Genomic DNA, 25013 nt, shown 5'->3' with positions numbered 1-25013 from the left:
TGCATGTCGTTGTCCAATGACAAAGCGGCTAGCCTCTGCTGCCCCGTTCATTTCGAAGAAAGAGATGCTCCCGACTATCCATACGAGCAACATGACGATCTCTTCTCTATTCCAAATTGACAAAATAGTTCATGCCCTGGGAGCCAACGAACTCTAGTGATGTGCTCCTTCCATTATCAACCATAACTATTGAGTTGCATAAGGATATTCAAAGAGATTCCCACAAGTGGCGCCAATTGTAACTACGAAACAGCTTATCAACTTATGAAGATTTTTACTGTTTGCTATCACAATAAACTTGTTTAGAGATGAGAAGTCAAATCTGTTTATGATATCCAGCGTACAAGGATGAGAAGGTTATGACATAGACACGGGAAGGAAAACCAAACTTCTTCTATTAATCCACAGTTCAAGAACTGGTTCAAAAAGAAAATACACGTATTGGTCCTTGGGTTTAGTCCAAGGATGAAATTACAAGTGGAATGGACCTTTTTTTCTCTTTTCTCTCTCTATTTTTCTCTCCCCACCATTTGCGTCTTCCTCTTACTTTTATATCCAGTTGCAACTCATCTAAGTCTTACACTTGGAGGATTGAGATTGCAGTCCCTGAGTTCCTGTCCCATCCAAAGAATGCTAACTTGATTTGCCCTATAATCTTAGTTGTGCCACCACTGTTCACAGTCATTTCCTTATTAATGCGGCCAGAAGAGTGGTTGTCATACATTTAATGCAGAGGGAATGGCCTCTACACCTCTATTTCTTCCTCCTCCTTGTGTTTTGTGCCCAGTCTACTGCCTCTTCCGTTTGGTGTTTTAACTCCATGTATCTCGTAAAACTAGCGCTTGTCCCCGAGGTCCAAGGTGTGTCCTTGGAATTAGCCTTATCCATCGAATTAAATTGGGTTAGGGGTCCTCATCCCCACATTAGGTATTTGGATTGTTTAAGGAATTATTTATTTTTCATAAATGATAATTAATTAATAATAATAAAATCTAAATATTCTTAGGGTAAATTTGATTTGAAAATGGGTTAATTTTGATGACAGACTAAAAAGTATTCCCTAAAATTTGATAAGAATGAAAATAGGCACTAGAAGTTAATGTTGGGTCCCAAATAATATTATCAACAATATTAGTAATCCAAAATAACAATTACGCACAAGAACACAAAATTTACGTAGAAAAACCTTTCTTTTTGAAGGGAAAAACCCGAGACAAACTCCAAATCAGTTCACTATTTATCAAATCAATTACAATAATTCTTGTGAATATTTCACGGCTAAAGAAAAATCTCTCTTAATTTTATTTGCTCTCATACACCTTAATTATCTCTCTCAAAGGCAGCAACACTTTGCCCTCTCCTTTCTATTTTCTTCTCCACGCACAGCTCTCTCTTGGCTGTCTTCTTTTCTCTAAGTGGCTCTCTTTTGGCTGCTCTCTCTTTTTTCTTGTGCAACTTCCTCTTTCTTTACTTTGTCTTCAATATGCGGAATACACAAAAAAGGTTCAGCCGCCTTAGACTTCTCTTTCTAGCATAATATAAATTCCTAACATGACTTGAGTTAGGATTCTTACAAGTATTAATTATTAAACACAAATCCTACTTATTTGGAGTAGGATTCTAGGACTTGTCAACCGCGGTCACCTATTTCTAATTGAAATAGAATTCCATCAATGCTTGCATGGAAGCTCATTATCTTGGGCACAAATCCTACATGGGTTGGACTTCTATTAAGTGTCGTGCACCTCCCAAAAATCACCCCCTCTAGCCCATCGAGGAAGAAGATCTTCAATTCCAACTCTTTAGTTAGAATTCATGTTGGTCAAGCCAACTCCAAGCTTGACTTTCTTCATTATCTTCACCAACACTGAGAACACATTATCAATGTGAATACCTTTCATTATGAAGGAATTAATCTCATCTCGGATTTCATTATTAATTCAATCCCTTGGCTCCCCCTCATCAAAAGCCTAATTATTCTTGAAGCTAACAGTATGATGTTCTCCAATAATCCTCTTCTTACGAGGTTCAACAATCTATAGTGAAGGATATTGCTCCCCCTACTCAAGACCTCTAAGATCTTTGACTTCATCATTATCTCATGTAGCCTTATAATGTTCATGTTCTTCGTCACCTATTACTTCCTCATCTAAAGCACTATCAAGCAATGAAAATTTCACCCTTTTGGTATCAACACCATTAATCCCAACTTTCATCTTTGGATTCTTCACCAAATCTTAGTCTTGTTGAACTTCTTCTTACAAATCTTCACATGAGTCCTATACATACTGCAACAAGCATGCCCTTGTACAACAACCAATGACCCCCTAGTAAGTTTCCATCTTCCATTACCAAGATAGTTACAATAACCCACTTGGTCCATAGCCAATGTTGACAACACATTCATCCTTATATCTAGAATATGTCGCACATCTTTCAACATCACAGTGCTACCAACATTGGTTTCAATGCACACATTACCAATTCCCACAATTTTTGAATAACTAGAATTACCCATCTTCACAGTACCAAAGTCCCTCGCTTTGTACATGGTAAACAACCATTTCCTAGGGATAACATAGTGGGAGGCTGCAAAATCAACAACCCACTCAACATCATTATTAGCAACATGCTCACACTTTTGCTCTTCAACAAAGAGCACCACAACATTCTCAGCAATCACAGCAACTGTAGTATTTTTCTCATTATCATTCTTTTCATCTTTACCTTCAGTTTGGTTATTATTCCAATTCCAACAATCTCTTCTTATATGACCATTTTTCCCACAATAGAAGCACTCTCTAGTTCCCTTAAATTGAGATCTATCTCTTGATTGTGACCTACCATTGAATTTTCGATCATCAGGTCATCTGCTTCTATCTCTGCTTTTGTTCTCTGTGACAAAAGCTTGATCTTGTGCATTGCCTATATTCACATCTCTCTTGTGAACCTCTTCACTTAAAATTAAATCGTGAATATCATCATATTTAAGTTTGATTTTCCTTGCAGAACTACTCACCACCATTCTCATTATTTCCCAACTGTTTGGTAAAAAAGCCAAAAGAATCAATGCACGAACCTTATCATTAAATTCAATTTCCACCGAGGATAATTGATTTGTGATCATATTGAACCCATTTAGATGCTGAGCTACAGGAGTGCCTTTTGTCTTCTTCAGATTGAACAACTTCTTCATCAGATGTACCTTGTTGTTAGCCGATTGCTTTTCATACATGCCAGACAAAGCCTTCATCAGATCTATAATGGTCTTCTCCTTCACAACATTATGTGTAACTGATCTTGACAGAGTTAATCAAATAACTCTCAATACCTTTCTATTAAGAAGATTCCACTCTACATCTTTTATAGTATCAGGTTTTGTCCCCAAAAGAGGCAAATGCAATTTCTTCCCATAGAGATAATCTTCAATCTACATCCTCCAATATCCAAAGTCTATTCCATCAAACTTCTCAATTCTTGAAGCCTTGCCTTCTTCTCCAGCCATTGCTTCCACTCAAACCTATGCTTTGATACCACTTGTTAGGTCCCAAATAATATTACCAACAACATTAGCAATTCAAAATAACAATCACATACAAGAACACAAAATTTACATGGAAAACCTTTTCTCTTTGATGGGAAAAACCGCGGAACAAACTCCGAATCAATTCACTATTTCTCAAATCAATTACAATAATTCTTGTGTATCTCTACGGCTAAAAAAAATCCATCTTATTTTTCTTTGCTCTCACTCACATTAATTATCTCTCTCAAAGACAGCAACAATTTGCCCTTTCCTTTCTATTTTCTTCTCCACGCACAGCTCTCTCTTGGCTATCTACTTTACTCTAAGTGGTTCTCTCTTGGCTGCTCTCTCTTTTTTCTTATGCAGCTTCCGCTTTCTTTGCTTTCTCTGCAATATGCGGCACACCCACATGCATTTTATACACAAAAAAGGTTCAGCCGCCTTAGACTTCTTTTTCTAGCATAATATGAATTCCTAACATGACTTGAGTTAGGATTCTTACAAGTATTCATTATTAAACACAACTTCTACTTACATTTGGAGTAGGATTCTTGGACTTGTCAGCCACATTCACCTATTTCTAATTGAAATAGAATTCCATCAATGCTTGTGTGGCAAGCTCATTATCTTGGGCACAAATCCTACATGGGCTGGACTTCTATTAGGTGTCGTGCACCTCCCAATAGTTAAAGTATCAATCGATATACAGAATCATTGAGATCAAGTTCATCAAGTTTGTCAAGTATAAAATGTCATACGTTTGAAGACGAATTATAAAAATAAATAAATAAATAAAAAGCTTGATAGATAGATCAGGAGGGCAAAAACATAGCATATAATGGTAGATGAAGCTGATTCTCATTCAAGTTTTTTCTTTTTTTTTTGGCTGAATTGATTCTCATTTAAGTTGAACACTCCATTTTGCACCAAGATTTACAATTTGGAATTAAGGAATTTAGAAAGATGTGTTTATTTTATACAAGCTGAAAGCATACAACAATATTTAGTTTTCAACCAGACAAGGCTGATTACACTTGTAAGTTGCGTAAGCTCCAAAAGCCACCACCACAGCAACCGCCAAGACTTTCACAGCCATCTTCTTCCCCAGATTTAGGTTTAAAAATGATCTCTCAATCACAAGGTCGTTACAGCAGATTCCATTCAATATTATTACATTTTCTGTGGGTTTGAACCCAGTTTTAGGCATTATTACAGAAAGAACGCCGTTACCAAACTTTGCCTGAATTGCACATGTTTTACATTTCTTATCTACTTTGATTTCTTTGTTGAAGCGGCTCCATCTAGTTTCCTTTACAGGACGTTCTCCAAAGATTTTTAGGGCCCCAAGGTTGTTTATTTGAGCTTTTACTTGCTCCTTGTTGAAATCTGCACAATATAATTAAGATAGAAGAGAAATTAACCATTACCACCAGTGTGGTAGAGCCGATTTAATTTCAAGGCAAGCAAAATTGTAAAAGCTAAATAATAATAATAATATAATTAATTGGATATATATATATATATATATATATACACCTTTTCTTTTTGGCAGAAGATGTACTCCCATTTAAATCCACTAAAATGACTAATGTGATTTTGACTCTAGTTATAATGTTATATACGAATCATGTGATATTTAGTTGATTTTGTGTAATTAATAATCAACAATCACTGATGTATTAATTCATCCAAATTTAATTCAAATATATAACAACTGATAAAAAGTTCAGCAGAAAACTACTTCAATCGTGAAACAATTTTTTTTTTTTATTATTATCTGAAATCGTGAAACAAATTAATTTAAAGAAATCTAAATATATCCTTAAATTATATAACAAGCAACCTATATGGTTGATTATATAACAAGGTCCTTTCTAAATTATGGTTAAATCTAGGTAATTTCTTTCTTTTAATAATGGAGTTGGCCATGTGGGTTGAGTGTTAGAAAATAACAGTTTTTTAAAAGGTATTTTTTTGACAAAGTTTGAGCCAAAAATAGTAATGTGACTTACACCTCTTCTCGGGTTTTTTTTTTTTTTTTTTTTTTTTTTTTTTTGTAATAATGAATATTGAATTGTATTTATATCTCTACGAGGACTAAGGAGAATAACACAATATGGCTCTTCACTTCTTTGCTCAAAACCATCGAATAAGAAATTGGTTCTTTATTAATTTCAAAAGTTCCTATTTGAAAATTGATTGAGGGTAACGAAGGAACTTGAGGTTATTCTATACAGCCTTATCGTGTTTATACACACCTTCTATGAATATAAACTTAAGACCCCAAAAGGGTATCACAATTTTTTCGACAAAATTTATTTGAGTTTGAATTCTGTTGCTTGATTATTCAAAGGTTATTATCTCTAGAATATTATGTGCCGAAGAACTTAGAGGCAAGCCCAGACAAACAATAAAAATCAATCAATGGCGGAGAGGAAGATGTATTAGGATGATTTTCATTTGAAATAAATCCATTTTATTGCTAAGTTAAATCTCATAAATCTAAATATGTATTTAGTGCAACATTATTTAAAATTTTAAAATGACATGATGCTTTATATACTATTAAATTCAAGAAATAAAATTTTAAACAAGAAATAGATTCACTCTCTCTCAATAATATGGGAAGATCTAGCTTGTAAGTGGAAATACTGAAAGATTGATGGAAATGTATTAAAACTAACATCTACCAGGAAATGCAATAGTCCCCCTAAGCTCTGTTTCGTTACCATGCATAACAATATGAATTTTGGATACAAATCTACTCATTTAATCAATTCATTTTATAATTTATAAGGCATAGTTCGAATTAATTTGAACTTTTCTATCTGTTGAATTTAGGACTGAATATAAAAATCTTGAACCACATTTGACCTGATATATACTACATTAAATGAAGTTTCAAAGATTTTAATTCTAACTGTCGTTTTACCTTAGAAATATATTGTTTTGTGTTAATTGGTTAATTTATTGAAGAATCACTCTCTCTCCCTTTCTCTCAAACAAACAAACAAACGTAACTGCAAACTCACAAAGTAGGGATTTTTTGAAAAAATAATACTATTTTATATATTATTATTAAAAATAACACTATCGGGATTAAAACACACAATTTTTAGTATTGAAATTTCAAATTTTGTGTTGAAATTAGGTTTTCAAAACAGAATTTCAGTTTAAAAACATAATTGAAATCATATTTTGAAAACATAATATCAATGCAAATTTGAAATTTCAATACATAAAATAAAATGGACTTACTCTTCCAAATAATTTTACCTCTAATTTTAACAATTAATAATAAAATAATATTATTTTTCAAAAAAAAAAAATCCCTACAAACGAGGACCAGGTAAAATGAATAATATACTGTACCCTGGAGATGGACTTCAAGAATGTCACGTTCCTCCCCTCTATGCCATTTGCAGTAGGGTTCAAAATCCTCATATACGCGCGCACAAGCACAATAGTTGGGTTGAGAACAAGCGCAATATTTGGTTTCCATTAATGGAGGCTTCAATTCAGCTCTTTTTTCACTTTGGCCTGGAGGATGTATGAAGAAATACTTGATTGAAAGAAGGTATCCCGTAATGCTGTTTATATTTATATTAATTTGACTACCTAAGATGTTTCTTTTACATATTGAAATAGAACCTCTTTTTGGTTTCCTACGGTTTTGGAGCTTCCTTGTCTCTTTAACCAATCTTTCTATCTTGACGTGTGCTGTAGATGATTCCTCTTGCGTGGACGAGACAATACATATTCTATTCTTTCCTTACCTAACAATTGTTGTCAAAGACAAGACTCTTGTTTAACAACTAGCTAGCTACGAGATTCTAAAAAAACAGATAAAAAAAAAAAATTGTGAGCCATGTAGAGATGTGGCAAAATGGGCGGATTGAGCCAGGTTTAGGTTAAAAAACTGGTTCAAGTAGAAAACATATTATTTTAAGCGGCTTATAAGTGAATTTGGTTCGGTTGATCCATATCTTTCATATGATTTTTTATATTAAAAAAAAAAAACATGTATTTGCCACTCGGTAAATCATGCAAGAAATTATTTGATATAAAATGTATTACTTTAATGTGGCATTTGGTACGGGGTAATATTTTAGGATTCTCATGAATGTTTAAAGATTCTCATATTTGGTTACAAATCACGCCATGAAATCAAATGCTAGGAGAATTCGAATTTCCCCTTTAAACTCCTCTCAGTAGAAATGTGGATTCTCTTTAAAACATCTGGATATCTAGATTCTCAAGCTTAAAGGAAATTGTATTTGTTATAAATTGACAATTTTAACCATTTTTCCTTATCATTTAAGCAATTAAGATAAAATATAAAACAAATCATCAATATATATATTTTCCTTTGTCTTATCTTTTCCTACCAAAATAATATAAATATGATAAATAACTCTGTTGATATATTTTTATAACTAAGTTCTATTTAGGTTTCACGTGTGGAAAAAAAAAAAAGTTTGAAGGGGACTCTCTATTATTGCCAGGTATTCACTTTTGCTGTTATGTATGTATTACTCAACAAATTATTAATAGTTTATATTTTGTTTTTCATTATTTATTTAGATGTATATATTTTTTTAAAGGACTTGGTAGTTCACATTCAAATTTAAAGATAGAATGAGACTAGTTAAGAATCTTAAGAGATTCCCAATGAAACCAAATATAAGACTAGCTACATTCCTAGGCATCCAGATTGTAAGAAATCACATTCTTAGGAATCTGGATGCCAGGAGTAATGTAGATTCCAACATACCAAATGCCACATAGATTCACTATCCATATCACAAAAGAGTTCAGTTCAACAAATTGATACTTGTATAAAATTATACAAATTCTGATATTGTTAACAAAAAAAAAAAAAAAAAAAATTGCACAAATGTAAAGAATTCTAGTCTACCCATTGAAAATCTAATTAAAACAAACACACAAGTTTTACTTCCACACATTATTAATGTTCCAAAACAAAGAAAAAGAATTACAAATTGCCTATTGGATAGCTTTGACAAAGAATTACAAACTTCAAAACGAATTTCACAATCTAATATCTTGAAAAATAATCTAGTAGTTGTGTTTAATTTTAGATGTACAATGATTGACATTTTGTTTCTGTTGATGCTCACTTTGGCAAGGAGGTCCATAGCGGGAAGAAGCCTAGCAATATGGAAGGAAAATAGTTAGTAAATTAAGAAGAAACCATTAAGCCTGAATGGTAGGAATAATAGGTCATAGGCTTAGAAAATAGCAAATGGGCCTCAAAGAGAGCAAATGGGCCTAAAGGAGCCCAGAGAAGAATAGTAGTAAACCCATGGGCATGATATGAAATAGAAAGCAAGCAAGAATAGGCCAAAGAGACCTAAAGTAATGAATTAAATGAGTAAAGGGTCGATGGAAAGACCATGAACCCCAAAAGTAAAGGATATGGTAATTGGGCCGAGGAAATCCAAAAGACTTAGCAAAAGCCCATGAAAATATAGAATTAGAATGGGCCAAGGATGCTCGAGGAAAGGAAATGGGCTGAGGATGCCCAAAAAAGATGAAATGGGCCAATGATGCTCGTAAACAATGAAATGGGTCAAGAAAGCCCAAACTAGTATGAATACTAGCCCAATGATAATACTGGGCCGCTGGAATTAAGCAAAGAGAAAGTATACATCAAACCCAAAAGAAAGCCCAGCAAGCACGAGTCATACAATAGCACAACAAGAATGGCAAGATGGCATGGTAGAAGTGCTAGCAAACCCACAGAAGGAACAAAGGACGGATTAAAAGAAGAAAAGCCCACAATCAAGCAAGACCCAGCTCAAGAAGGAAGCAAGCTATAAAGAACAAAGGCCCAAAGACCTATTCACATCATAAGAGGCCAAGAATGAGTAGCAAAATGCACAAACAAGCCATCAAGTCATGGCAAATGCATGAGCAACAAACAACCTATGGACACACACGGAATTAGAGCACGCACAAGGCTTAAGCACCACCAACATGTACCCAGCCAATACAGGAGTGGTGGGCCATGGGTCAAAGTTAAGAAAGTGTATGGTCTGGTGGTGGGGAGAATGGGGGGCCTATTCTAGGGTTCCCGCTCAAACCCTTTTAGGGGAAATGTCCTGCTGGATGACATACTACCCAAAAGAAAGAAAGATGAGTTGAAATCACTAAGTGCATGCCATGAGGGATAGTGAGAGGCAATGCTCACCCTTATCTGGATGGGAATGCCATGATGAACAAGCAAAAAAATAAGACTATTTATCTGGTAATGGGATATGGCACAGCTAGCACAGGTAAGTGGTGGTGGCTGGCAGCTGACAAACCAGTGGGTGGTCTAGAAGGACACCCACACCAAGACAAAAATGGTTAAAGGGGTGAAATGGTAAAAACCTAGTCACGACAGGCAATATAAAAGGAGCCTTTGTTGTGCATAGTAAGGGAACACAACTAGAACCACGAAAAGATCAAGAACACGAAAGTAAAAGAAAGAAGAGTGTGATAAACAAAGAAGCAAAACTTAGAAAAGAAAGAAAGTTAGAAAGAAAAGCAGAGAGAGTAGGCAAGAGTGAGACGGCAAGCATGCACCAATAGGCTAATCTTTTCTCCCCCTCTATTCTTAGCTCCGTAAGGCAACCAATCGCGGAAAACTAACTATTTATTTGTTTTCTTATCGATTAAATATTGGTGCTATCTCATCTTCATTATTTTTATTTTATTTATATTGCGTCTTTATTGTCATAGTGCTCTTTTTCTTTTTTTTTTAGTTGGGAATTCTTTGCTTGTCCTGGCTAACAGTAAGTGCATTTCCTTTATTATTGTTATATTATACTTGCCTGCCATAACTTTCTTGTAACAGTCTCATCTACCATGGGCATGTGACCAAGGTATTAACAAAGGGGCTCTAGTTTCCGCACAAGCCAGATTGAGGTGAGTTGCAATCAGACCGGTCCTAACTCTCTTACCCAGAACCTTTGGGTCGTAGTGTGGCAAGAGGAAGCCTAACCCATAATCTCAAAAAGGCCCACCATAGTTTCAATTTGAGAATACACACCAAAGTTTGAATGTTTACTTATTTATATATAGTTTTCTTTATGAATATCATGTTATTGTTAAGTAACACACACACTAGGAAACATAACTGGTGGGGGTCCAAGATCGAGAAGGATAAGGAGTGATATATCCTTCATCAATTCATTTTTAAAGCACATTTGACTTAAGAAGTTGGTTTACCTGAGAAAAGGATAGGGAAGGTGCACAATGTCACGTGAGCGCCCGAGTGGGAAAGGTAGCCTCCTAGGAGAAGGCCAAGGCAGCTGGAAGAAGTTTCCTATCAAGGCTTACCTACTACCTCCACATTAAATGTGTAAAGTTGTGATTTACAACTATTTTGTGTTGGCTTTAATTCCATGTCAAATTTTATTGTAATTTTGTCCAATCTTTGTACCCTGTATTTTATGTTAGATTTATTTGTAAGGGTTATGTGAGAGAGAGAGAGTATGTGAAGACTCAAGGCATCTTTTGAAGACTAAAGGAGTTTTCACGGGTAGCTCGCGACTAGCCATCCCACGAAGAGAGGCATGTGCCCTGCACATGACTGGAATGTGAAGAGTCATGACAGATGGTGACAGCTGGTTTTCGCAAGTGTCTCACGGGTAAGGCCTTCCCGCGAGATACCCACGAAATAGTCTGTTTTGCTATTTTGTCCTATCTGCTCCACTACATCCTCATACACACTATATATACCATCATTACCCACATATTGAGTAAAGAGCTTTTCTAAAGAGAAAACCCTAGCCTTAAACCCTTGAGAGTGTGAGATTGTCATACCCATAATTCTACACACCATCCATTGTGGTTTTCCTCTACTCCTACCTCTCCATTTCTAAATCCTTGAGAGGTTGATAGCCCGAACACTTACCACACCCATACTGGATGTCCAGTGAGTTTTTGGTGCTGCTGGGAAGCATTGTAAGAAGCCAAGTTTTGGCGGATGCAATCGGGGCATTGCAAAATCCAAAAAGCTAAACAAAACACGATTTCGAGAAGCCTTGTTGGAGTAGGAGCTTGGAGGGCTTAGGTGCACTAGGTAGACTAGGCTTGGAGGGTCTTTTACTATTCATGTATCCCAACTTATTGTCTAGTGGATCGATTTACTACTTGGAGGGCGGCGGAGAGGTTTTTCGCCGAGTTCTTCGGTTTCCTCTTCGATAACACATCGGAGTGTTATCTTGTGTTTGCATCTCTCTTCTCTACTCTTTTAGCTTTCATTCTACTGCTGTGTTTTAATGAATATGGCTTAAAGTAGTTGTATTGTTTGTTCGCTCACATTTACTCTATTCCGCACTTAGTTTAAGTTAGAGTAAAATCAACAGAGCCATAATTTTTAATTTGGGGTCTAAACATCTCTTGTGTTTTTAACACAAATCTGAGCTTTCAATTGGTATTAGAGCGGGTGCACTTGTTGTGGTTTCATTACCTAAGTGCGATCCTAGACCCCTTGCCTTGCTATGGATAGTGTTATGGCTAAGGCTAACATGAAGTGTAGTTCATGTGTTTGTGAAAATGACTCTATGAGTATCTATAGAGATTGTCCTAGCAATGAATTTTTAGAGTTATTCAAATCTAAGAAACATGCTAGAATTTTTGTACACATGTTGAAATCCTTTGAACAAAGAAATCATGATATTCATAATAGCTTGTGTGAGTCTAATTCCTTAATTGCTGAATACAAGAGAAGGAATAGACATTTGTGTGATAAAATTGATGGTTTGAAAAGAAATCTTTACTCATATTTGAATGAAGTAAAAGAAGAGGAGTGTATCTTTGAGGATTAAGAGTGTTTATCTCATGCTTGTCTTTTCGTTCATACCTCATTGAAGGTATTTAATTCGTGCTTGTGGTATCTTGACAGCGGATGTTCGAGGCACATGACCGGAGATAAAGCACTGTTCAAAACTCTCAAGGAGAAGGAAGGCGGCTTTGTGACTTTTGAAGATGGTAGCCATTCACAAGTTCTTGGAAAAGGAACCATTGATATTCCGGGACTTCCCTTGTTGACTGATGTTCTTTACATAAAAGGTTTAAAAGTGAACTTGATGAGTATAACCCAAATATGCGATGAAGACTTCATAGTTCAATTCTCAAATAAGGGATGTTTAATTCTCAATGAAGGAGGTGTTCAAGTCTTGAAGGGACTTAGAACCACGGAAAATTGCTATGGTGTTGTTCCCAAGCCAAACATATCATGTTGAAGTGCTCGAGTAAATCTATTGGAGCTGTGGCATCAACGGTTTGGGCATGAAAATTACAAGCAGGTAGCAAAGATCTCAAAGCTTGAAGCGGTGATTGGCTTGCCAAAGTTTGGAAAGGCTGAGAACAATTTTTGTGGTCCATGTCAATTGGGAAAACAAACAAAATCAACCCATCCCAAAGTTAATGTAGTGGCTACCTCTCATCCTTTGGAGTTACTCCATGTAGATCTAATGGGTCCAATAAGAACAGAAAGCTTGGGTGGAAAACAATACATCATGGTGGTGGTTGATGATTTCTTAAGATATTATTAGGTAGAGTTCCTTAGAGAGAAGTTGGAGGCGTGCGACAAGATGGAAAGGTTATGCAAGAAGCTCCATAATGAGAAGGGAGTTCCCATAGTCAAAATAAGGAGTGATCATGGGAAAGAATTTGAAAATTCAAAATTTGAAGCATTTTGAAAAACAACTTGGATGTGTTCGCCTGGAGTACTTATGATGCACTAGAAGTTGATCCCAAGTTTATATGTCATCGGCTAAATGTAAATTCTAATATTGTGCCCATAAGACAACCACCCCGACGCTCTTCAAAAGAACATACGAAAGCAGTGAATAAGGAAGTGAATAAACTTAAGCAAGCTGGGGTAATCAAGGAAATCTTTTATCTTGAGTGGTTAGCCAATACGGTAGTGGGGAAGATTTGTGTGTAGATTTCATGGATCTGAATACAGTCTACCCAAAATATCCCTTTCCTATTCCTCGAATTGACCAGTTGGTAGATGCGATAGTTGGGCATCCTCAAATGAGCTTCTTGGATGCTTTTCAGAGATACCTCTAACCAAGAAAAAACTACTTTCTGAACTCCTACGGGTAATTATTATTATCGGGTAATGCCTTTTGGTCTCAAAAATGTTGGATCCACATATCAAAGAACAGTGACACGAATGTTTGAAGCACAGATTGGAAGGAATGTGGAGGCATACATTGATGACATGGTGGTAAAGAGCAGGCATGCCTCAAAACACTTGGCAGACCTAGAAAAGGTGTTTTCGGTGTTATGGGAACATAAACTACGCTTGAACACATCTAAGTGTTCTTTCGGAGTCAGCTCGGGAAAGTTCTTGGGCTACATGATCACGCACCGAGGAATAGAGGTTAATCCCGATCAGATTAAGGCCAATAAAAACTTACATCCTCCCTAGAATCCCAAGGAAGTGCAAAAGTTGACAGGGATGACAGTGGCATTAAATAGGTTCATTTCTCGGACAGTAGATAGGTGTCGACCCTTCTTCTAACTCCTTCATAAGTGGAAGAATTTTGAGTGGATAGAGGAGTGTGTATCAGCCTTTGAAGAGCTAAAGTAATACTTATCACATCCCCCTATTCTCTCCCGACCCGAAAAGGAGGAGGTTTTATACGCCTACATAGCAATCATGAATCATGCAGTAAGCTTGATTTTGGTTAGAAAAGAGAATGGAGTTCAAAAACTTGTCTACTATGTTAGCAAGTCCTTGCATAAGGCAGAGACTCGCTATTTGCCCTTGGAAAAAGCAATATTAGCCATTATACATGCTACGAGGAAGCTTTCCCATTATCTCTAAGTGCATACTATGGTCATTCTTACGCAACTTCCTTTACAGGCATTATTACAAAAGTCCGACTACACGGGCAGTATTGCTAAATGGGGAACCATGCTTTGGGCCTTTGATGTTAGGTATATGCCTCGTACTGCTATAAAAAGGGCAAGTTCTGGCAGATTTCATTGCTGAGTTTACTAAGAACATTACAGATAATGAGAAAGCAAGAATGGGTGTTTTGGTGGCCTCAGTTTTTGCTATTGCAATCTGGGAAGTACACACGGATGGGGCGGCAAATCGAAAAGGCTCTAGAGTAGGAATTGTGTTGGTAACCCTCGAGAAGTTGATAGTGGAGAAATCCTTACGTTTAGGCTTCCTGGCTACGAATAACGAAGCTAAGTATGAAGCTTTGTTGGCGGGGATGGCAATGGTCAGCAAGCTTGGGGGGAAGTTATAGAGATATATTCAGATTCATGCTTAGTTGTTGGGTAAGTTAATGGTGAATTTGAGGCTAGAGATGAACGAATGCAAGGATATCTTATCAAGGTTAGGCGAGCTCAAGCTTACTTTAAAAGTTTCACTTTAAGGCAAATCCCGAGGGGACAAAACTCCCATGTAGATTCGTTGGCTATGCTGGCTACCTCTTCGTGATCATGCCTACCTCGGGTTATTATTGTGGAAGATATGGTTGCTCCCAACCATGGAGAGCAGCCTTCGGTTGAAGTGCATAGTATCCAAGTTGGCCGAGTTGGATGGACCCATTGGTTACATTCTTAAAGCAAGGTCACCTACCCGAAGATAGGAGTGAGGCTGAGAAGATATGTAGGAAGGCCCACTTTATTGGCTGTCTAAGGTAGAAAAGTTGTATAAGCGTTCCCACTCGGGACCATATCTTTTATGCGTTCATCTAGGGGCCGTGAATCCCCTATTAAAGGAATTACATGAGGGAATCTATGGGAGTCATACTGGTGGGAGGTGTTTATCTTATAGAGCCCTCACCTAGGGATATTGGTGGTCAAGTATGCAGAAAGCTGCTGAAGAAAATGTTAAGAAGTGTGAACAATGTCAGAGGTATGCCCCAAATATTCATCAGCCTGGAAGGGTCTTGACTCAGTTCTCTAGTCCTTGGTCGTTTGCCCAATGGGGCTTGGATATTGTGGGACCATTTTCTAAGGCTGCGGGAAACCGAAGATGGCTCCTCGTCGGGACAGACTACATCACCAAGTGGGTGGAGGCCAAACCTCTTTCTAATATTAGGGACGTGGATGCAAAGGGGTTTATTTGGAGAAACATTGGTACTAGATTTAGGGTCCCTCATACGCTGATCTCAGACAACGGGCTCCAATTTGACAGCAAAGCCTTTAGGAGGTACAGTGGGGAGTTGGGAATCTGAAAATAGATATTCTAATCCTGCTTATCTACAAGGAAATGGGCAGGACAAAGAAATCAATAAGGCCATAGTATCTGGGTTAAAGAAAAGGCTGGACAATGTGAAAGGAAGGTGGGTAGATGAATTGCCCCATGTATTGTGGACTTATCACACCGCACCCAGAAGATCAATAGGAGAGACTCCTTTTTCGATGACTTATGGATCTAAAGCGGTCATTCCTCTTGAAGTAGGGTTCCCGACCTTGAAGACTGACCAGTTTAGTGTTGAAGAGAATAACCGTCAACTTTCAACCAGCTTAGAGTTGATTGAGGAAAGAAGAGAGGTAGCCATGGTTAAAATGGCGCATTATTAACAAAAACTTAGGCAAGGGTATGACAAGGGAATAAAGTTGAGGCTGCTAACCTCGGGGGATTTGGTCTTAAGAAAAGTGGTGGGAATGGCGAAAAATCCAGTATGGGGAAAGCTAGGCCCCAATTGGGAAGGCCCGTACCGAGTAACATCAGTGGCAGGCATTGGTGCTTATTACTTAGAAGACTTAGATGCGAATGTGATCATACACCCATGGAATGTAAATAATCTACGACGTTATTATTATTAATAATATGAAGGTTTTTGTTCATTTCTTGTTCATTTACTTTTTGTTGTAGTAGAAAGTTAAATCGTGATGACTTATGGACAATTGTTTAAGTGTTAAACAGAACCTCGGTCTTGTTCGACTCCTCAGGTCACAAGCCTTAGGTAAATTAACTCTTATATAAAATGTTTTAAGTGTTAAATAGAACCTCAGTCTTGTTCGGCTCCTTGGGTCACAAGCCTTGGGTAAATTAACTCTTATATAAAATTGTTTAAGTGCTAAATAGAACCTCGGTCTTATTCGACTCCTTGGGTCACAGGCCTTGGGTAAATTAACTCTTATATAAAATTGTTTAAGTGTTAAACAGAACCTCGGTCTTGTTCGATTCCTCGAGTCACAAGCCTTGAGTAAATTAACATTTATGTAAAAATGTCTAAGTATTGGGCAAACCTATAATCTTAAATAATTCCTCAAGTGCAAGATTTAGTTATATTCCCCTTTTATTGATAGATTATTGTGTATGGCTTCATGGGTTTTAAAGCCTAGGGCAAGTTTGTATCAGGGAACCAAAAATCAAATACAAATTAGAAGTAAGGTAGAAAGTAAATCTAATGTACATGGTAATGTCACATGCTATCTGCTTTCATTTACGAAGTATACTTATTGATGATAGAAACAAAAAAATTACAATTAAGGAAGGTTAATAGCACCAAAAAAAATGAACGGAGAAAAACTTGCATATATTTCTATTCAAAAACTAAATGTCACAAAAAGTACAAGTCCTATTAAAACTATGTGCCCTACAAAATCATCCTATGTGCTAGAAGCTAAAGAGACCTAGTTAGTTACATCTTTGGCTTTCCCTTTCTTCTTCTTATTCTTTTCAACTTCAATAACGTCTTCTAGTCCAAGTTCCACAACAGGAGATTGAGGCTATTGTTCCTTCTCTTTCTCAAAAGAAATGACAGAAGTTGAAGGCACATCGGGCTTGGGTGCTGAAGAGGTGGAGCTCAGGTTGGGGGGAGTGGAAACAAGGGTAGGAGCAATGCGAAGGGGTTGAGGGTAATAAATCCTCTCTGCCTCCCTCAAATTGGAGTCCATATTCACCCCTGCAGCACTAAGAACTTCACCCCAGACTTCGACACAGAAGGCCCGAGCAACATCCCGAAGTTGGGCAGTCGAGCTTTGAGCAGTCTTTGTCATACCTGCATCGTAGATGGCCTGCTAAGCCTTTGCTTTCTTGGCATCTTTCACTTCAAGCTGTCTCTACTATTGCTTGGTCTTTTCTATTGCCAAGGCTAGCTATGTTTCAACCTTCTTTAGAGAAACCCACGCCTGTTTCTTGAACACGGCCAAGGCCTACTCAGCATTCTTGCACGCCTTTTCCACCTCAGCTAGGTGGAATAGGGTGTCCTTGAGTCTTTTTTCTGAGTCGGCATGGACCTTCTCAAATAGCTCCAGATTATTCTCTACCTCACGAGTATTAGATAAGGCATGGTCCACCCATTCTTCAGCAATGAAGGATGTTTGCATAGCCTACAAAAACATGTGTATAAGTACCAGGATAAAAATTTTAAACATATAAAGATAAGGAATTAAGTGCATAGCTTGGCGAGGTCTCTCTTAAGTGATAGAAACACCTCACACTTCCGCAAGGATTGGAGTTCGTGCATGTCCTCGGGAAGAAAGAGTGCCTTCTCCAAACACTCGGACAGGATACCAGACCTGCCCTTCTGGGGGTCCCGAAGGGAGGCATCATCCATAACTAGATCCCCCGAACTCAATACAAAAGCTGGGTTCCATATTGAGGCCTTGGAACGCTGCTCTCCCTCAGCACCTTTGGAGGGTCCAAAAGAGGTACTCTTCTTCCATATTGAGGCCTTGGACTCCTTCGCAGGTGGTTTTTGTATTGGGCAGGTTATTTCTCCTCCTCGGCACCCTCGGATCCCTTGCCTCTTTTTCTTTTCTTTTCGGTAGCATCACTAGAAGGAGCACGTGTAGGGGCGGGGGTTGGCGGTTGAGGTACCATAGGAACTGTAGGGGTATTACCCCTAGCATGTGCAGTGAGTAAGGCTAGCAAATCTGGGGTCTTCTCTTCTAGAACCATTGCTTTAGGAATGTAGGATGCTTCTTGATTGGTACTCATAGAGGCGACGGGAAGACGAAGATGAGATGAGGCTGGGAGATCCTTAGTTTCTTCTTGATAAAAGACTTCGAAGTCTTTATCCAAGTCTTCTTGAGTAGGTTTGGGCGCATGCTCTTCTTACTTGTCTTCAGAGAGAATAGGTTGCTCTTGGGAGAAAAGTAGTTTAGATACAAGTGGGGCTAGTAATTGTGCGTCTTGGGTGCCAGGCAAAGGAGGTTGCTTTAAAAATCCAGGAATAGCAACGTCAATCAATGTTTAGATATGGTTAGATTCATGATGAGTTATTTAACTCTACCAATTTCTTTTTGGGAATATGCCTTAACTACTGTAATGTATCTTCTGAATTTAGTACCTTCAATGTCTGTTCCTAAAATACCTGTAGAGTTGTGGAATGAATGTAAGCCTAGTATGAAACATCTCCATATTTGGAGTTGTCTGGCACATGTGTTGAAAGGAAAGTCTAACAAGTTATAGTCTAAAACAGAAGTGGTTTTCTTTGTAGGATATCCAAAGGGAACTGTTGAAGGTTTATTCTATGTTCATAGAGATAATAAACTGTTTGTTAGTACAAATGCCAAATTCTTGGAAAATGACTATATGGATGATTATACTCCTAGAAGTAGAGTTATTTTGGCTGAAATGAATGACCTTTTAATTGAACAACCAATGGATGAAACTAGGGAAGATGTGGTTGTATTAGATACACCACAAGATATTACTCATGAGATGTCTAGTACACAGGTGCCTCGTTGGAGTTGGAGGATTGTAAAGCCACCTATAAGGTTTATAGGTCTGGGAGAAACTTATGAAGCTATCTCAGAAGAGGCTGAAACTGATCCTTACACTTATGAAGAAGTAATGAATGATATAGATGCTCATCATTGGGTCAAAGCTATGAAATCTGAATTAGATTCCATGTATTCCAATCGAGTTTGGGATCTTGTAAAGGCGCCTAACGGTATTAAACCTATTGGTTGCAAATAGGTTTACAAGAGGAAGAGAGTGATAGATGGAAAGGTTGAAACATTTAAAACAAGGCTAGTGGCGAAAGGGTATATTAAAAAAGAAGGTATTGATTATGAAGAAACCTTTTCACCAGTAGCAATGCTTAAATCTATCAGAATTCTCTTATCCATTGCTGCTCATTATGATTATGAGATTTGGCAAATGGATGCCAAAACTAAATTTCTAAATGGAAATCTTGAAGAGGAAATCTATATGATGCAACCGGAAGGTTTCATAGCAAAGAGCCAAGAGCATATGGTATGCAAGTTGAAAAGGTCCATTTATGGACTTAAGTAAGCATTTAGGTCATGGAACATCAGATTTGATCAAACAATCAAGTCATTTGGTTTTGAAAAAAATCTTGATGAATCATGTGTGTGCAAAAGACATCGAGACAAAGTAGTAATGTTCCTAGTGCTTTATGTTGATGATATTCTACTCATTGGAAATGACGTAGGGGTAATGTCATTGGTTAAAATTTGGTTGTCAAGCCAACTTGATATGGAGGACTTGTGTGAAGCTAACTATATTCTAGGGATCAAGCTTTGGCTAGATCGCAAGATGATGTTAGGGTTATCACAAGCTGGATATATAGATAAGGTTTTAGAACAGTTTAGCATGCAAAACTCCAAGAAAGGATTACTTCCTTTCAGACATGGAGTCCTTCTGTCTAATGACCAAAAGCCTAAGACTCAAGAGGAAGAAAATATGATGAGACAAGTTCCTTATGCTTCTATAGTGGGAAGTCTCATGTATGCCATGCTTTGTACTAGACCAGATATCTGTTATTCAATTGGCATGGTCAGTCGATATCAATCAAATCCAAGACCAAAACATTGGCAAATTGTAAAGCATATTCTTAAGTATCTACCAAGAACAAGAGATTATATACTTGTTTACCGATGTGAGGATTTGATTCCCATTGGCTATACAGATTCGGATTTTCAATCAAATCTTGATTCTAGAAAGTCCACTTCAGGTTGTGTATTCACCTTGAGAGGTGGAGCCATAAGTTGGAAGAGTGTTAAGCAATCTTGTATTGCAGACTCCACCATGGAAACTGAATATGTTGATGCTTGTGAGGCGACAAAAGAAGCTGTTTGGCTCAAAAAATTCCTTTATGATCTTGGTGTTGTGAGAATTGAGCAAATTCCTATCACATTGTTCTGTGACAATAGTAGAGCGGTTGTACAATCCAAGGATCCAAGGAATCACAAGAAAGGAAAGCACATAGAAAGAAAGTACCACATCATTCGAGACATTGTTACTCGTGAAGATGTAGTAGTAGCAAAGATTGAAAGTGCAAATAATCTAGCAGATCCCTTTACCAAAGCCTTGCCTCAAAGGACTTTCGAGTCACATTTGGAGGGAATGGGAGTTAGATTAGTGCACAATAGTCTTTAGGGCAAGTGGGAGATTGTTAGGATTAGTGCCCTTAAATCTTATTGTATGATGCTATATATGACATTATGTATGACTTAATGTTGTATTAATAAGTTGTTTTATTATAATCTAAAATAATGGTAACATGAATATTGAACATTGAACATTATCATATAGTCCATGAGATGTATAGTATGTGATTTATGTGAAGAGTCACAAAAGATATAAATCACAAGTCCTTTGTAAACTCACAAATTGGACATTTCATCTGTAAAGATTATAACATATCAACTAAGATGATTTGTCTCGATCATGGAAGTGGAGACTTCTAGTTAGTATGTTGATATATTTTAACACAGATTGAACTGGACCACTGTGAGATTTATTATTCTCTTAATGATTGTCAAATGAATAATAAATCTCACAACTTTTATTTACATGAACTCTTAATCTTGAGAAAATAATGGACATGATCATGAAGTGTAGGTTGCTTTGATATATCAGGAGTGAGATCTAAAGTTACGGTCAAAACCTCAGTATATTGGGCAACCACATTTAGTGTTGATGGAACATATATTCTCAAGATGGAATTCATAGTCTCTTAATGGAGATACAAAATATTCCCTTGAGATAAGTTTAATGGGTTTGTTATTCAGAATGTTAGGACTAACTACTTTAGTAAATAGTTACTAAAGTATATATTTATGAAATTGGATTTCATAAATATATGATGAATAACTTAAAGGATTAAACCGGATACTCAAGGATTAAGATGTAGTAATTTACAAAGTGGCAGTTGACATTTATGACTTTGTGTTACTACGAATATTTTATGAAGAGGTTGCGTGTATAATAAAGTCTTGGGATATAATTTATTAATAAGGCCTAGAGTGCAATTATATTTATACAGTGGTATTAAATATAATTAATGGTAACTTTGGACTTGTCAAAAGTTGACGAAAAAGCCCAAGGCCCATTGGAGCTAGTGTCTTATTGGTCCCACTCCAAGCCACATACTAAATCCCAATTGGAAAGGCCCTAAAGGCTAACCCAATTAGATAATCAGTTATAAGGAGAGAAACATATAGAATTTTAAGAAGATGAACATGAAATGGTGTGTATGTAAGTGTTGGACACTCTTTAATTCTCTCTTGAACAAATTCATATAACTGATTGAGAGACCACACTTCTTGGGCGTTAGTGGAATTGGAGTAAAGATTAAAAATGTTCCCAAGTGCTTATGATCTTTGTTTTGAAATTCACCGCTTCAAGATACGCTTTCTTGTTCTTAAATTCTGAAACTTAGATAGTGCATGTTATCAATAGCAAATGAAGTAGATCCATTAATTTTTTGTTGCGTATGTTTTGTACGCGATACAAACATGAATTTTCCATCAGAAAGTGGAGGCCCTAAGTTAATCTACAATCCATGGGAACCTTACCAGGTTCCCCATCTTGGGTAGGACAATGTAATCCACCATGCTAGTCTCCCGAGACGATGAGGAAGTCTTCATCCATGCCCTTATTTGACTCAAGTATACAAGAGATTAACCTAACAGAAGGGACCCTACACTTGAAATAATAACCGGGTTCTTTTCCTTTTTGACTCAAGTCTTAGTTCCCATTTTTTTGGTTTATCATATCTACACTGTTGAGGACCCTAAAGAGGTTGGGAGAGCATTAGGTCGGGGATAACCTATAATTAATAAGAAAGCCCCTAGTAACCCTACCCGTAGGAATTTCCATCCCATCTTCTATAAAGGCGATCATTGGAATAACTACTGAACCAGGTGGTCTAATTCTGACTAACCGTTCACCTAGTTCACAATGTTGGATTTCAACATTGTCAAGAATCCTATACTTAGTCCTAAAAGCAGCCATGCCTTCGGGGGTACTAGCCTAGCAAACCTATCCATAAATCCTTATAAGATTAAATTACAAATATATATATATATATATATATATATAGCAGCAAGTAAATCCCTGTGTAGTACGGAGTGTGAGACCAAACGCACCTACAAGCATTGGAAAAGCTTCACCTCGAACTACTGCTTCAACGAAAAAATTGTCAAATAAGTAAATAGGACAAAATCAGTACCAACACCTTCTTATATAGGAGTGAAAAATGAGCGGTAAATTTCCTGCTCAATAAATTACAGAAAATGAGGATCGTAGGATCATCATCATACCATAGAAAGTGGGGGGGACAAGCAACCATCTGACATAATAACTGTAGGAACGTGGATACCAAAGCGTTAGGGACGTGCAGAAGACAATTGAAGTGACATCTCCACGTGGGAATGCACTTGGCACGTATTAACTAACCCAATGTCACTAAAACCTTACTCTTAGCTCAAGTTTTAATAGCAAGGTTTTAGGGGGCTAAATATGGGGGTCCAAGGACCAAGGAGGATAAGGAGCGATATGTTCTTCATCAATTCATTTGTAAAGCACCTTTGGCCCGAGAAGTTAGTTTACCCGAGAAGAGGATGGGGAAGGTGCACAATGTCATGTGAGCGCCTGAGTGGGAGAGGTAGCCTCCTAGGGGAGGGCCAAGGTAGTTGTAAGAAGTTTCCTATAAAAGCTTACATACTACCTCCGCATTGAATGCATAGCAACAACCTTATCAGCTACATTAATGAGGAAATGACACCTGAACAGTAGATTCACAGCTAAATAGCCCCTTCTATCACCTTCAGCAAAAATTTGATGGGACAAGTGTCCTAAGGAAAATCTTCAAGTATACAAGTGGAGGGCTAGGATGCAAAGAAAAAGGAGTATATAAGGGAGGGGAACTCCCCAGCTAAAGGGATTGGATTTTTCTAAGAGAGCATGATTAAGAAGATAAGAACTGGAATAGTGGTGAAGGACATAGCTTAGGACTTGCATAAATTCTTGTATAAGAACTCATCCTCAGACTGACTCGAGGATAGCATTAATATTAATTACTCTTCAAACCAATCTTTTCCATTTTTACTTGGATCTTCGGCCTTAGTCCTAAACTTAATTAAACTTACACCAGAATCATTTTCCCATTCTCTATACAAATTCTATTGTTTTGGGCTTAATTTGAAGGTAAGGGCCTCACTATTCTCAGTGGGCATGGGCCATTAATTTTCTAGCACTTACATAACTTTTTTTTTAAAAGCCGTTTATTTTGGTTATGAAATTTTAAAAAACAAGTCTAAGCATCCATAATTTATGCCAAATTTCATTGATAAACTTCATCTTCACTCTTTTCACACTTATGAATGTGTTCATATATGTCTATAATTTCAAATATATGTTTTTAACTCTACTGCAATAAGATTATCTTGACATATATTTTGTCATTTGATATCCAAAAATTTGAATTTATCATGTTATTCATGTGAGAAGAATCTTAATTATTTTCTTCAGGCCATTATATTTGAATGACATTATATATATCAAATTATCACTACAAAACTAGACCTATAGTGGCGTTTGTGAAACGCCACTATAGGTCCGTTTGGGCTATAGCGGCGTTTTCTATAGTGACGATTACAAATGTATCTATTGTACCATTACTATAGAACTACAACGGTATTTTACAAATAACACCACTATAGGTCCATACCCTATAGTGGCATTTTTATAACGCTGTTATAGACCCTCATATTTAAAAAAAAAAAAAATGGCTATAGCAGCATTTCAAAACGCCACTATAGCCAAAAACACTGACAAAAAAGATTTTGATTGCAAAAAATTAATTTTTCATAATCAGATTAAATCAAGACCAAAACTTGTAGTAGTGTTTATGAAACGCTGCTATAGGTCCTTTTTTAAAAAAAAAATTGTTATAGGGTATCTAGAGTGGCGTTTTTTGTGAACGCCACTAAAAAAACGCTAGTATAGGCAGCTTTTTCTGTAATGTATATTTGTTAATTGAGTTTGAGTTATACGCTGTAAAGCCCAAAACAAGTAAACCAACCACGTCTTAATTTTATTATTTTTTTTACTTAAAAAAAAGGTTTGGCCAAGTTGGCCCACAAAAAAAGATCAATTTTTTTTAATGAGTCAAAAGAATTCAAGCAAGGTCGAATATTTTCCTTCAGGTTAGATTGTTGGGTCTTGACCCGTTTTGCCATGCCTAGGTATGTACAAAGCAAGGAAAACATGGTAATTTGCTTCTAAATA

General features: G+C 36.9%; 1 protein-coding gene and 1 long non-coding RNA gene across 2 annotated transcripts; one reads left to right on the top strand and one right to left on the bottom strand.

The window, feature by feature from the left end:
• Positions 1–4362: 4362 nt before the first annotated feature.
• Positions 4363–7096, bottom strand: LOC142644606 (uncharacterized). Its single transcript, XR_012845943.1, has 2 exons — positions 6899–7096; positions 4363–4912 (listed from the first exon to the last, which is right to left on the bottom strand). It is a non-coding gene; the product is annotated as an uncharacterized LOC142644606 (long non-coding RNA).
• An 8282-nt stretch (positions 7097–15378) lies between these two features.
• LOC142644261 (uncharacterized) lies at positions 15379–16099 on the top strand. Its single transcript, XM_075818910.1, has 2 exons — positions 15379–15652; positions 15711–16099. Exons 1-2 carry the CDS (start codon positions 15379–15381, stop codon positions 16097–16099), a joined length of 663 nt encoding a protein of 220 aa, XP_075675025.1.
• The last annotated feature ends 8914 nt before the right edge of the window (positions 16100–25013 follow it).

This window comes from Castanea sativa, chromosome 7, assembly GCF_040712315.1.
Source record: "Castanea sativa cultivar Marrone di Chiusa Pesio chromosome 7, ASM4071231v1".
Classification (NCBI taxonomy): domain Eukaryota; kingdom Viridiplantae; phylum Streptophyta; class Magnoliopsida; order Fagales; family Fagaceae; genus Castanea; species Castanea sativa.
This window is presented reverse-complemented; position numbering and strand designations above follow the sequence as displayed.